At 39.3% G+C, this 13542-nt stretch overlaps 1 protein-coding gene across 13 annotated transcripts in view; it reads right to left on the reverse strand.

Moving 5' to 3' along the window:
- The window catches only part of fryl (furry homolog, like), a 161686-nt gene that overhangs the window by 98016 nt on the left and 50128 nt on the right, over positions 1–13542 (reverse strand). For 2 of the 13 annotated variants that reach the window (XM_041790917.1, XM_041790916.1), the window contains exon 1: positions 8106–9022. The exons of 10 other annotated variants lie outside the window; for them this stretch is intronic. In XM_041790917.1, coding sequence (XP_041646851.1) covers positions 8106–8178 — 73 coding nt within the window. In that variant the 5' untranslated portion in view covers positions 8179–9022. Of the gene's footprint in view, positions 1–8105; positions 9023–13542 lie in introns of those variants that run through there. One more of the 13 variants, XM_041790920.1, reaches the window with a different exon arrangement.

The following is a 13542-nucleotide window of genomic DNA, read 5'->3' on the forward strand; positions in this document are numbered from 1 at the left end:
CAAACACTTACATACTGCAGGAATGCAGGGCACCGAGTGAGCGAGTGCAGAGAGAGAGAGAGAAAGAGAGAGAGACAAAGGTATCACTGCCAGTGTTTACATGGTGTGGCAGTGCTAATTCTGCTATTGTGTCTCAACATGCTCAGATCCAGACAAGTTACTACTAGTTTATTCTTCAACAGTATCACTTCTTCATAAAAAGTAAAGATAGTAAGAGACAAACTTATTTGTAACCAGATAAAATGATGACAGAACAACACACGGGTAAACGGTAGGGTGAAACATTACAAAGTGTGTACTATACTCATAATAGAGGAGGGAATCATGACTAGGCTTGGGTATCAAGAACCAGTTCCAAGCAGGTATCTAAATTTCTAGGGTTTTGACTTTTTATCTCATATTGTGAACTTCTAGGTTCCAATTTTAAATTTCAAGTCATATCTTTTAAATTTCAAGATCATGATTTCAAATTTAATCTCATATTTTGCCCTTCTAAACTCCTAACTCTGACTTTTAATCCCATGTTTTGACCTTTTAAACTCACAATTTAGAATTTTATCTCATATTTTGACCTTATACATTTACATTCTTAAATCTGAAGTCATATCTCAACCTTTCAAACTCTAAATTTGGTTTTCATCTCGTATTTCGACCTTTTTCAACTCCTAACTTTGATTTTTAATCCCATATTTTATCCTTAAAACTCACAATTTTGAATTTTATCTCATATTTGGAATCTAAACACGATTTTGGATTTAATCTCTTATTTTGACCTTTAAACTCATGATTGAATTATTTTGACTTTTGATTGTGTGTTCTAACCTTTGAAACTAATATTTTGATTTTTTATCTAAGATTACGAGCCTTTAAACTTGCCATTTTGACTTTTTAAAAAAATCTCCAAATTAATTATCATCAGGTTTTCTCCCCCTTAATTAATTACCTGTGAAAATAAGGTTTACAGTTTAAGGTTAAATGTTTACCCAGTTGGGCCCTCAGGTTAGACCTTAATTCAGATTTCGGCCCTGCTGTGACTAAGGTTGAAACCCCAGGTTTATTATCTCAGACTTAAAACATGCAAGTCAATGGTTCAAACACATTTTAGAGACTGAAGCAGTTGTTAAACTCTCATAATGGAGAAGCAAATCACTGCTTTGCTGGGCTGAAGTCAAAATTGGTCATCCTATTCCAACTGAGCCAACAAACGGACAGGTTGTTTTGCAAAGCAAGCAGACTTGCTTTATGTTGAGGTTAATACAGACGACAGACCTGCACATGTTTAACTTGATTACTTAGCGGCACGTTACACGGGCGCGAGTGGGAGACTTTCAGTTAGTTATCTAGCTGCTCCTTAAGTTTTAGAGCATGCAGATGACGGGACTCAGACTAAGCTGTTGTTTGGCACAAATAACTGTCATGCTGCTTTTATTTACCCAGCTGATCATTATCCTTGATGTCCTTTTCTGCCTCCTGTGTGTGCTACAACACAACACAACACATGTGCTTAAACTGATAATGACGGTGTTGTAAATATCTATTTCTGGTGACAGTTTTAATACCAGTTTACTGCTCACCATTAACTCTATCACGAGTAAACAAGTGTTGCATTCAAAATCTTACTAATGTAATTATAACTAAAAAAATCAACTTAATAACACAAAAGTAGAACTGTATAGAGAAACAATATCTTGTATTTGTGAAATTTAACTACTGATGCATTCATGTGTTCTGATGCAGACAGCAGCCCAGCCACTGACCTCCTGACTGCTCAGGAGCTATAAAGTGAGAAGCTACGTCAAGGTTTGGAATCAGTAGAGCTGTGTCTCCAAAAAACTTCAACTTCAACGCTAAAATGAACTGTGTTTAATAAGAGTACCATGGTCAGTAAAGGAGGATGAGAAGAAAAAAAACAACAAATCTGCACACTGGCACAGAGAGAGTCAGAGAAGAGGGCCTAGCAAGAGGAGCTAACAGCAAAGCTAAGCTGTATTCAAAATGCAAACAACAGATCAGCAGCCACAGAGCAAGAGTGTTTGATGATAGCTAGGTTACCTATTGGTATACAGTAAATTAACAGAAAAAACAACTAGAGCTCAAACTCCAACAACAGAAATGTCACATGGCAAGAAGCGGGAAAACAGTAAGTGTTGCATTTAGAGTAGATTGACTTATGACATCTAGCCAATCAGACAACATTATGAGACATCAGAGAGACTATGGGGAGTGAAAACACATCAAAGCAGAGCTGAAGTAGCACGTTTTTAATAATCAAGTGCCTGATTGTCATCATTAGAGGCAACCTCAATGCAAAGCAATAAGGAGATGAGATTCTGCAACCAGTGGCAATCCTGTATCTCCACAGTCTGGGACCGAACTCTATCCTCCAAGATGACAACACTCGACCCCACAGAGCGGGGTTTATCAAAGACTACCTACAGACTTTAGGAGTAAAGAGGATGTAATAGTCTGCCGGCAGTCCTCAACTCAACCTCATTGAACACTTGTGGGATCAGCTCGGGTGTGCTGTTTGGGCCAAAGAGACCAACACAACCACACTGGCTGACTTGTGAGGAATGCTGGTTGAAAAATGTGACGCCATACCACAGTAGTGTGTGACCAGGCTGGTGACCATCATGGGGAGGAGGGGCCAGGCTGTTGTAGCTGTGTATGGTTGTTCCAAACGCTTCTGAGGCTCCTGTTTGTTAAATGAATAAATGTTAAATTGCCAGTATATCTTGTTTCTTCAGATTTCAGTCATCTAATCCACCAAACAAGAGTCAATGGCAGAAAAAGCTATTTAGTATTTGCAGAGATTTGGCAAATTTTTCATGGGCCTAACTTACATACTCAGCTCTGCTGTTCATCCCACAAAGGCATGTTCCTAGCAAATGTGGCACCACTTAAAGGGAAATAAACATGCTTTCCAACAGTATAAGATTTGTAGCCAAGAAGCATTTTTAAAACAAAGAAATAATTTATCAAACACAAATTTCCTTATTTTTGTGCTAAGTTTATATAAAAAACATCCAGAATGTGTATTGGTCTGATTTGTGCTCTGACATCAGTCATCCTCCTACAACTGATGAAATCACCTCAGTGTCTGTTAGTACAAGAACTTAGGGCGATTTCACATTAGGCCCAGTTGTTTCGAACCATGCCGGGCGCGGTTTGTTTGCATTCACACTACCCAAATGAACCAGACTTTGGGCTTAAGTGCACTCAGATCCGGCACCGGGCCCCTAATGTGAAAGCACCCTTAATGAGGAATGCTGCAAATACAGAAAACAAGATTTGTTCAATTGCATTTTTCTTTGAAGATTTGGTCATATTTGTGATCTGTTTGGTATCTAAAATGACCAAAAGACAGAATATGTTTGTTTTTAAAATCATTTTCCTGGCAATTGAAGATATAATATATAAGATTTTGTGCTAAAATGTCTACATTTATTGTTAAAAATGACTAAATATGTCATAAATATGTAATCTTAAGTAGAGTCCCGACATTTCTTGAAATATCTAACAATTAAGAGTTTTCAAAGCAAGAGAAATCCTTAATCCTCACAGTTATAATGGGACGGATCTTATCTACCAGGACAGACATGACGTGTTTATTGTTGTGGCGGAAACACCATGTTACATAAGAAGGTGGGAAATGCTGCTGTAAGCTCATGTTCTCTTGCTGTTTCTCATTCATATTTTGGACTATGAATATTCTCTGCCATCAGCTGTTCATTCTGTTGCCCAAACTCTGCTCCCTTGCTACCCTCAATTTTGTTTGAGATAAATTTACATTCGGCATGTTTAATGGAAAAAATGTTGGTATTTTGATCCATAAACAAAGATGTAGGAATTGGAAAGTCCTGTCTTTATTTGTGGGTCAGATCAGCTGAGGTAGGAGAATCAAATGATCCTCTCTTTAATAGTTCTTGTTTTCATAGCTGAGGTTCAGAGATTGTATTCTTAGTAGTGTTCTTTTCACAATTTGTTTTGAAAACCTGGTTTATCAAATTAGTGACTTCAAAACGTGAGAAAAGCTGCATATGTGATCCAAATGTAGGAGAAACAGCCAGAAACAAATAAGTGAATCAAACATGAGGAATTATTCTGTGCGTTTTTATATAATTAGTATTACTGGGACAAATGAAGGAATGAATCAGCAGCAGTTCAATCTGCTGTTTTCCATCCACCTTTGTCCATCACTACGTTTCACTGAGAGGGAAGGCGACACATTTTTTATTCTTGATGTAATATAGGCTGTATGGGAAGCTAATAATAGGAGGAAACCAGAAGACAGATCAATAGTAGAGGAACATTAGCTGCCCTGGAGGGAAGGGAGACGAGGGTTATTAAAGGAGGAGAGAGGAAGAGGAGAGAGGATTGTTGAGTGCTTCTGAGGAGAAGTGAAAAAGAGAGATTTTGTTATCAAGGATACAACCAGGAAATATGGACCAAACACATTACATGAGGATATTTCTTAGCTGAATTCTGATGCATAATGAACATATAGACTGTTCATAATCTCTTTTCTATTACAGAGTGATAAAGGGTTGTCACAAAGTTTTGAATCAGTAGGAATCTAACAGCATCCTCGAGTCCCAGACAGCCAGTGTTACTTTGTTTTTCTATTTTTGTTTGGTTTTTAAATGGTCAAAAATCACAGAAAACTTCTACACAGTGTCTAATTTGTACAAAAAATGGCAACATTTCCATATATTGGGGTAGTCAGAATTTCCCATACTCTTAAAAATAAGTTTCAAAATAATAAAATATCCATTATGTTAATGATCAGTGTTTTATAGTAGTACTAGCAGTCGATGATATAGTTCTATTTTAACCTAAAGAGAGAGAGCACTGTCTAAACTGTACAAATAAGCTGGCAACACCGCTTACTTACATCTAAAAAATCAAATAATATTCAACAACAATAATAAATACTTATAATAAGAGGTTTAAACTTACAGTGTCTCACAATTCGATTAGAATCTGATTCTAATTCCAAGGGTCATGACTGAAATCAGAATTGATTTAGGAATCAGACTAGTTCCTAAATCAATTAAATTAAATCACAACATTTTCTATTTGATGCAGAGAGGTGCTTATTTCAGAATCTGCTCCAAAAGCTGCCCTAAGGGGCTGTACATTTGTATTTTGACATTAAAAAATGCTCATTAAAATGTATTTCAAACTTCAATTTTTTTTAACCTAAAATAAAGATCAATTTGTAGTTAAATTACAAAAAAATTTAAAATGATCAACATTTGGTACAGATAGCCTAGCAGTCTAAGGTGCGACCCATGTACGCAGGTGGCCTGGGTTCAAATCCGGCCTGTGGCCCTTTGCTACATGTCTCTCCCCACTCTTGTCCTGTTTCTGACCCTATCCACTGTCCTCCTCTGTCAAATAAAAGCACAGGAAAAGCCTAAAAATAACTCTTTGAAAATGAACAGTATTTGTGAGTTTTAACCAGGTGTCTAAATATTCATCAGAAACTTACAAGTGAAACTAATGACATAATCCAAAATGACTGTTAATGACGCTGTAGGAGCTCAGGTCTTTGAAATAAAACCGATGATGGAGCTTATTTTGTTGTTCAGTACTGGCTGGTTGATCCCTAATGTGATTGTCAGCAGTTGTTGGCTATTGTTCTGCTTTTTTTGATTCCTGATGGGAGGTTTTTATGTGAGCTCATACTTTTGACTCATTCCTAAAGTACTTTACTTAAATTTAGCAGACTTTGCACATAAGCATCAGGTCATTCTTTCTTGTACAGGGGTTGTAGACTCAACGGTGTGACAGCACTTTGGCTGAGTGTCTCATACTTCTACAGACATTGGTAGTTAGCAGTGGTGTAGTGCAGGGTATACGCTAGGGGTGTTAGAAAATATCAGTACACTTAAATATCGTGATATTTCTCAGCGTGATACTGTATTGATATTTTAAAATGTATCGATAACTCTTGAATTTATAATTTACTTTGTTAGGGCATTAGTTTTGTTGTGTAATTTCTACCTCCAACTGCTAGTTGGCAGCAGGCATTTGACTCTTCCCTCTTCTCCTCTGTTTAGATGACCAGATCATGCAAGCATTCTGGCCTTGGCGAGCTGGTCGTTTGTAACCATTCAGCAGGTCGGCATCTGCCGCATTCAAAGCGGGTCTGTGGACTTATTTTGTAGTCCAAAACATTAAAGATGGTACAAACTTAGACAGGAGTAAAGTTGTTTACAAGATAAACCACAGCAGAGTGAAATACTCTGACAACACCACATCTGAGAGCTAGAAATCATAGCAGTAGCATTACAGCTAACATGAAAATAACCTGTTGAAGCTACCGCTGGCTTCCTCGTGCAGTCATAATAACACAGTCAATACTTTGTTTTATTTCTAAAAACCTACACCATCTTAGTGCCGTCAAGAATGACAGCTTCCATAATTCGATAAAAGCACTGTAGCCTGTTAGGTCATGCCCTCCCCAAAACACAGTCCACCAGTTTGTATAGCTGGACATGAGGACCAGCTTGTCTCCCATAGTCATCCACGTGTTTTAATTCATTACAGCAAATGAGGAAAATCCTCATCAGATTACACAAAGATAGTTAAAATGCTAGATGATTCAGGCCTATAATTTATTAATAGCTCAATTCTGTTCTGTTATATTCTATATTTATTAACTTAAAATTACATAGTAGTCAATATATAGATATATATAGCTGTATACTATTGAAAAAATATTGCCTTGCTCATAGTATCACAATAAATCCATATCCATGTATCGCAATACGTATCATACCGCCAGATTCTTGCCAATACACAGCCTGAGTACACCTGCATAACCCTAACCCTATACGGAGTATACGCACTTTAAAATGAAGAGTATTCCCACTTGTGCACACTCCACTAAACCGCTGGCAGTAAGTCAGTATGTCAAATACAGCTATGTAACCTGAAACATCACCGATGCTGAGAGTTATTACAGCTACAGCTAACAGCATTGCTGATGAGCCTAAATGAAAAACATCCAGCGGCAAGTGTGAGTGCAAGGAGGTTAAAGACAGTGCAAAACATCAGCAGCAGGATTTGTGTTGCTGGAACTGGCCTCTGTCAAAAATGTCTCCAGGGCGAAATTAAGAATGTTTAAATATATACATTCCTGAACATTTTAAAACAGAATCGTAAGAATGAATATTTGTGATTTTGACGTGAATCAATTTTCCTGGCACCTCTACTAATGAGAGCAAGGACATTTACTAGCAATTTTCCAAATGTTATTTATTCAAAGCAGACAGCGGGAAGATGTTTGTCTGCAATTTTGTTAAATAAAAATAAAAAGTGCAACATGAAAAAAAATAAACATTATAACTGTTAAACTTTTACTGATTACACAAATGCTTCTTAAATAAAATAAAACAAATAAAATGGTATTTAGACTAAACCTTTCAAAAAGCTTATGTAGTGGTCAATAAGCATATTAGTTTTAGTGGTTCTTACTGTAAGCTATCTTTTACCAGGCATCAAGCCTGGTATTTCCTCCCAAACATTTCATCAACATAAACTGTATTGATAAAAAACAGCACTGTCATTCCTGTTTTTTGAAAATCTATGGTTAATACATCTTAAAGTCTCAATATATTGCCCTGTCATTCTATCACAGTGGAAAACAGATAAAAATGAAAAGAATGAGGGAGGGCTGGGAGCAGACTGCACCTTCAAAGTATCACAGAGAGTACTTCCTGTCGAAGCGTGTACTATATCAGCAGGAGCTCATCAATAGAAACATTATCAGTGGGACAACCAGGAGCCAGAGGAGCGATGATGAGTGTGGGGACGAGGGTACACTCAGTTGAAGGAGGAGGTTAATTGCAGCAACCTGCATGCACATCAAACGAGCCTGACCAAACCTGGACTAAACATAATCCGTCATCCTGACAACTCCATTAATAACCACTTCCCTTACACAGAGAGCAGATAGGGAATCTGCAAGCATGGTTTGGATTGCATGCAAGCATGGACAATGCTGCAGCGGGTCTGCTGGCTGTGTGCGGTAGATAACTCTGTTGGCCAGGAGTGGTATGTAAACATTAAGTGTGCAAGCATGGCAAGATACTCACAGCTGCTACTCCATGACTTGAGCAGAGATTTGATGCTGATCTCAAAGAAGACTGAATCCTGCAGGCTCAGCATGGTGGATCTCAAAAGTTAGGCTTCACCAGAAGGCACAAATTTAACACAACTCCTCAAAGTTTCATTTCACAAAACCCCCGAACAAACCACTCTTCCTGAAAATAAACAGCTCTCACATTTGCTCCTTGAATACTACCCTCCACAGGTGCTGATGAAAGGCATCATCCTGGACGACAGAGTGAGCTGCTGCTGAGGAAGAGTCCCAAGAAGTGCTACCAGTGTGATTCCTCTGCCAGCTCGCTCAGTGAGGAGTGAAACTGTGCTGGGAGAGGAGGAAAGAGAGCATAGCCTGGCTAGTTAGAGAAGTATTCCACCCTGGCGCCTCATGCCCACTTGCCAATCCACGGAGTCTCCCGTTGCTGTTTCATTACGGAAAAATCCAGAAAGGCTGCGGACAAACTGCGTGAGAACTTTTTTCCTCTGATTACAAAGAAACAGCAACAGAACAGAACGCAATAGAAGTCTCAACAATGCACGGCAATATTCCCTCTCCTCGTCTCTTCCTGTGTGTTTGTGTGTGTGCCAGTCCTAGCCCACTAGCGCTGTCAGCCTCCCCCCCGCCTCCCCCCAAAGCTCTCTCTCCCTCTCGATTCGCTCACAGGCAGCCCCTCCTCTTCCTAGCCAGCTCTTGTTCTTTTACTGATGCCTGCTCTTTTCTCTCTGAGGGAGAGAGAGCGAGCTTGTTTCAACAGCAAACACAGCGAGGGAGGGAGAGGGGAGGGAGGCGGGAGCACAGCGTGGGTGATGTCATCAAAATGCTGCGAGTGTTCCCTGGCTTTGGTTCAGCGATGCATACGCATGTCAGAGCTGCTACTGTGCTGCCTCTCCTCTGGCCTATCCAAACGACACTTCCTGTAAGCTCCGCAGAAATACTGATGCGTCATCCTGACTGCAGCAGGAGGGAGAAGGATGGGAGGAGAGAAAGAAGGGAGGAAAAACTGAAACACAACTTTATGTCTATTCAAATCTCTTTGGAAACAATAAAAACATAATACAGCAGCCACACACACTGCAGTTTTTGAGTTCCAGCCCTTAAAGTTGCAAACAGCAAAAGGGCAGGTTTCAGAATTCACAATGCTGAAAAATGTCACTTTCAGCTGATTTTATTCAGTTTAAAAAGTGAGAGCCATCAGTTAGTCATGTCAATGTCAATGTTGTGCTGTTTCTCTTCCCCTCATCAGATCTAAACTAAACGTGGTGTGCATGTTTAAAAGTCAGCCAAGGATCATCTCAAGTTAGGACTAAACATGTGACAGACCATGTCTGCTCTCACCAACCATAACAGCACATCACACATCGATTAATACTTCCCTCCAGGACATGCACGCCAATTTTGGTGAGAATCTGTACTTTTGGGACAGTTTTGGCTCCCCCTATAAGTCTTGCTCAAAATGCTTCAGCAGACTTTTTCTCAGGTCTTACCCAGAAGACATGGACCAAAGTGTAGGAAGATTTAAAAAAAAACCTCTCATTTAGTTATGGTCATTTTCCTGCCAGGCTCCACCCAACCCAAAGTTTACTAGGAACTAACCTGACACGATGGATTTGTTTCACTGGGGCTGGGTGTTGCCACTGATTTCCTGAATCGATTCGATTCTGATTCAATTCGATTAGATATCGATTCATGTAGCAATGTTTTAGTAAAAAATCCTATGTTGCTTCTACATTTAAGAAATTCTCAGAGAACTTAGGTTGGAAATATTACAGAGAATGTTACAACTAGGCGCATCTTTAAAAATTTCAGGGTTAGCATTAAAAATTGACCCTAAACTAGTAGTATTTATATCACTATTTCACCTCCATGTGGCACATCCTGGATATGGTCTTTTTTGTCCAGTTTGTCTCTGTATTTGTAATGTTTAAATCCAAAATGCAGTCAGGTTTGGAGGTTCCTTCAGTTGAGCAGAGTTGCCAGGCTCCATCATGTTTGTTTTTACAGAGATAAGTCCCTTATTGCATGTCCAAGTTGAAACTATTGTTGTTAAATGAATAAAAATAAGTAAATTTGATCAGTTATTCTACCTAAGTTTGATTAAGTCAACGATGTACAATGACACTGAAGCTTATAATGTGGTAGTAGTTGTAATAGTCACATTTTCAGATATAGTGCATGTAGTGTGGTACTTTAGTTTTTGTCTGTGAGGTGTGTACTATAGACACACACCTTTGCTCTTTAATTAAAAGACAGAACCCAGAGAGCTTATAAAAATAAATATGCATCATGTTATCTATTAGTTATGTACATTGTATGTTTGTAAATGTTATACTATGCTAACTTGATAGAAAATCTACATGAGATGCTAGTTTATTACTCATCCCTCTAAATGACTGAGCGCTCTGTCATTTCCCTGCTGTAAACAGTGGGGTCGTGTGTAAATTGCGCGACTGTGAAACAGAGGAATAGGGGGTTGTAAAATTAAGCACACTGTACGGAGCGACACATACGGGGGTTTCACAATTCAGTCGGGGTTTGCTCCTCTTAAACATAGCACCTCAGATGATCACTATTGTGTATGAGTCTGCCCGGTCTGTAGCAGCAGTGGCTTAAGCACTATCCACCTACAAAGCTCTGCTGCTCCTGCTGCACCAGCGAAAGTTTACATTTGATGAAGAGATATACAACTTGTATTAATAACATGCCCAGATATCCAAAAGTAGATGATTGGGCGTGAGATTTAAACCTTGTATCAATCTAAACGCTTTTAGAAGTGAGTGCCAGTCAACTTTCAGGCTGCATGAGTGATGTAAATCTGAGACTAGTAGGGCGAGGGGCCGACAGGGGAGGGGAAAAGCATATATTAAAAGATCAATCTTTGGGTTTTATGGATCGATGTTGGATTTTTCAAAAAAGAATTGATCTGAATCGGAGAATCGATCTTTTGAACCCAGGCCTATGTTTCTCACATCCATCTGTTGAACCTTCCATACACAGCGTTTGGGAAAGGGCAGAGCCTTTGAAAAAAAAAAAAAACTCTGAGGGTGCTGGATGAGCAATCTGTCTGTCAAATCTTTACGGGCCAATCAGAGCAACAAAACGTGACAAAGCCACATGTACTGAGGAGTAAATCCATAGAGAACTGCATAACGCGAACCATGGCGACTGTAGACATGTCAGTACACAATTTTTGTCGTTTTTGAAAAGAAAACAACTCACTGCTGTTCATTGTTCTTCTTCAAAAGAAGAAATGTCTTCAAGTTCTGATAAAACTGGCGCTTTAGCAGCATCCACAATAATGTCTCCCGCCATATCTGCACCGGCCTCTTGTTGCTGCTTGCTTACATCACAACTCTGCCACGCCTGGAAGTATTGTTCCTGGTCACTGATTGGTCCTGTCACTTTTTAACCAGGCCCAAACAGTTCAGACGGGAGCTTTGCAAGATGGATTCGTCAGTGAGAAACACGGAAACGGGCATATCCATCTGCTTTGCAAGGTTAAACAGGTACAGGATTTTAGAGTGATTTGTATACTAAAGTACCTGAAACAAACAAAACCGTATGAAGGTCTACTTGCTAATCACCATTGTAAACCAGCAGGCTTAGATGTCCTACATTCTCTGTAGTGTGCTGCCTGTCTGCATCTCAAATTCCTGAGGGTTTATTTGTGTCTAGAATTAATAAACATCAAAGAAAGATCAACACAGATATCTGGAGTATGAAGGGGGTGGTCCAAACTTTATCCAGCCATCACTGACAAATCCTCCAAAGACCAAAACATGGTACTCTGAAACCAAGTAGCTCACTGTTACATAACACTCAGGTCAGAGATGTCAATGGTAAACAGGCTTGAGCTTGTATTGCACTTTTCTAGAGGTCTGTCTACTTAAATCGCCTTTTTACACCTACACATTCACTCCACATTCACACACTGATGGCAGAGGTTGCTAAGAATTGGCACAGTATTAGCTAATCCCATTTATTCGCATCCATACCCGTTTACACCCCACTGACGAAGTACTGGGAACAAATTGGGATAAAGTGTCTTGCCCAAGGATACAAGTGATCACCTCTTCACAAATACAGATCTGTGGTCTCACCCTAACAGTACATCCATATGCAAAGAAAATTTGCTTACATGTGTAATGCTAAACGAATTTAAATACAGCGTGTTAAAAGAGCGTGCGTAATAGTACATTACTAAATTAATGACGGCCACATTGAGTGCTTTATCACTAGTATCCATCCCATAACTAAACAAGATATCAGCAAACCTTATTCAACTCTAACTAGCTTTTTTTGGCTTGCCTTTTTGAATGCATGGAGCTGGTCTTGTGTCAAATTTCAGGTTAGACACAGTTTAAGGTGTGAGGGGTGTGGTCTTTGTGGCCTAAACAAAGTTCTTGTATTGTATTGTATTGTAATGTATTTCAAAAGTTGCTTTTCCTTTCCCCAATGACAGCACCACCATTTAGCAGATTGGGTTTTACATTTCTTGCTCTGAGCATGCATGTGACTTCCTGTTTTGGTGCCAAGTTGTATGTTGTAAGGAATTTGACCATTTTCAGCATGACATAACAACAAACTGACACAAAAACAGAAAGGTTCCACCCTTAATGAGGCTGCTAAAGTCACACTCCCATCTTCAAACAAACTAAAGAGTACTGTAGCTGCACTTCAAGATTCAGAGAACTGTTAAACTCATCTCACCTCATTTTCTGACAGTTTATAATCTCAGATGATTGCATGATAATGACCACAGCTGATCTCTTTGTTAAGCTAACTGCTCACACCCCGTGGAGTCATATTCATTACATCATTGCTCTGTTTGAAGCTACCAGGCATAGAAACACACAGAGTGATACACAAACATACACTGCTTTAGAAAGAAACAGTCCACCCTGTGTGTGTGTGTGTGTGTCCTACACACATCTGATTATTGGGATATTTTCAGCCTGTGCTGGTGTCAGCTCTCAGAGACATGAAAAAAAGATCCTCATGACTTTGAGTAATTTGTAGTCAGGCGCAGGATTAAGTTTGTTAACAAAATATTCAGGAGGGGAAGAGAGCTGTGGACGGCTGTAGAAGAAGACAAATGCTCTTTGTCTTCTTTTAGTTTAGTGTTCATTTCTCTCTCTTGCCCTCGGTCTCTCCCTCTGTCACATGTCCTCCACTACACAAGTTATGCAAAATGAGGCAGAGCTCATTGCAAACAAACAACACAAGCAGATGCTTTGTCGAGCCCCGGCTGGTGCTGTCCTGATGCAAGCTCAGACTGTGACACTCCGCCTTGTAACAAACAAGCAGAGATTCATTTAGAGTCCTGTTACACATTTTGCTATTACACCTCTGTCTGTAACATTTATGACATCACAATGACACATTTCAATGTAACAGGATGGACCAAAGTCCCCTCATTTTTAAAATCC

This window comes from Cheilinus undulatus, linkage group 7 (genome assembly GCF_018320785.1).
Source record: "Cheilinus undulatus linkage group 7, ASM1832078v1, whole genome shotgun sequence".
In the NCBI taxonomy this organism is placed as follows: Eukaryota; Metazoa; Chordata; class Actinopteri; order Labriformes; family Labridae; genus Cheilinus; species Cheilinus undulatus.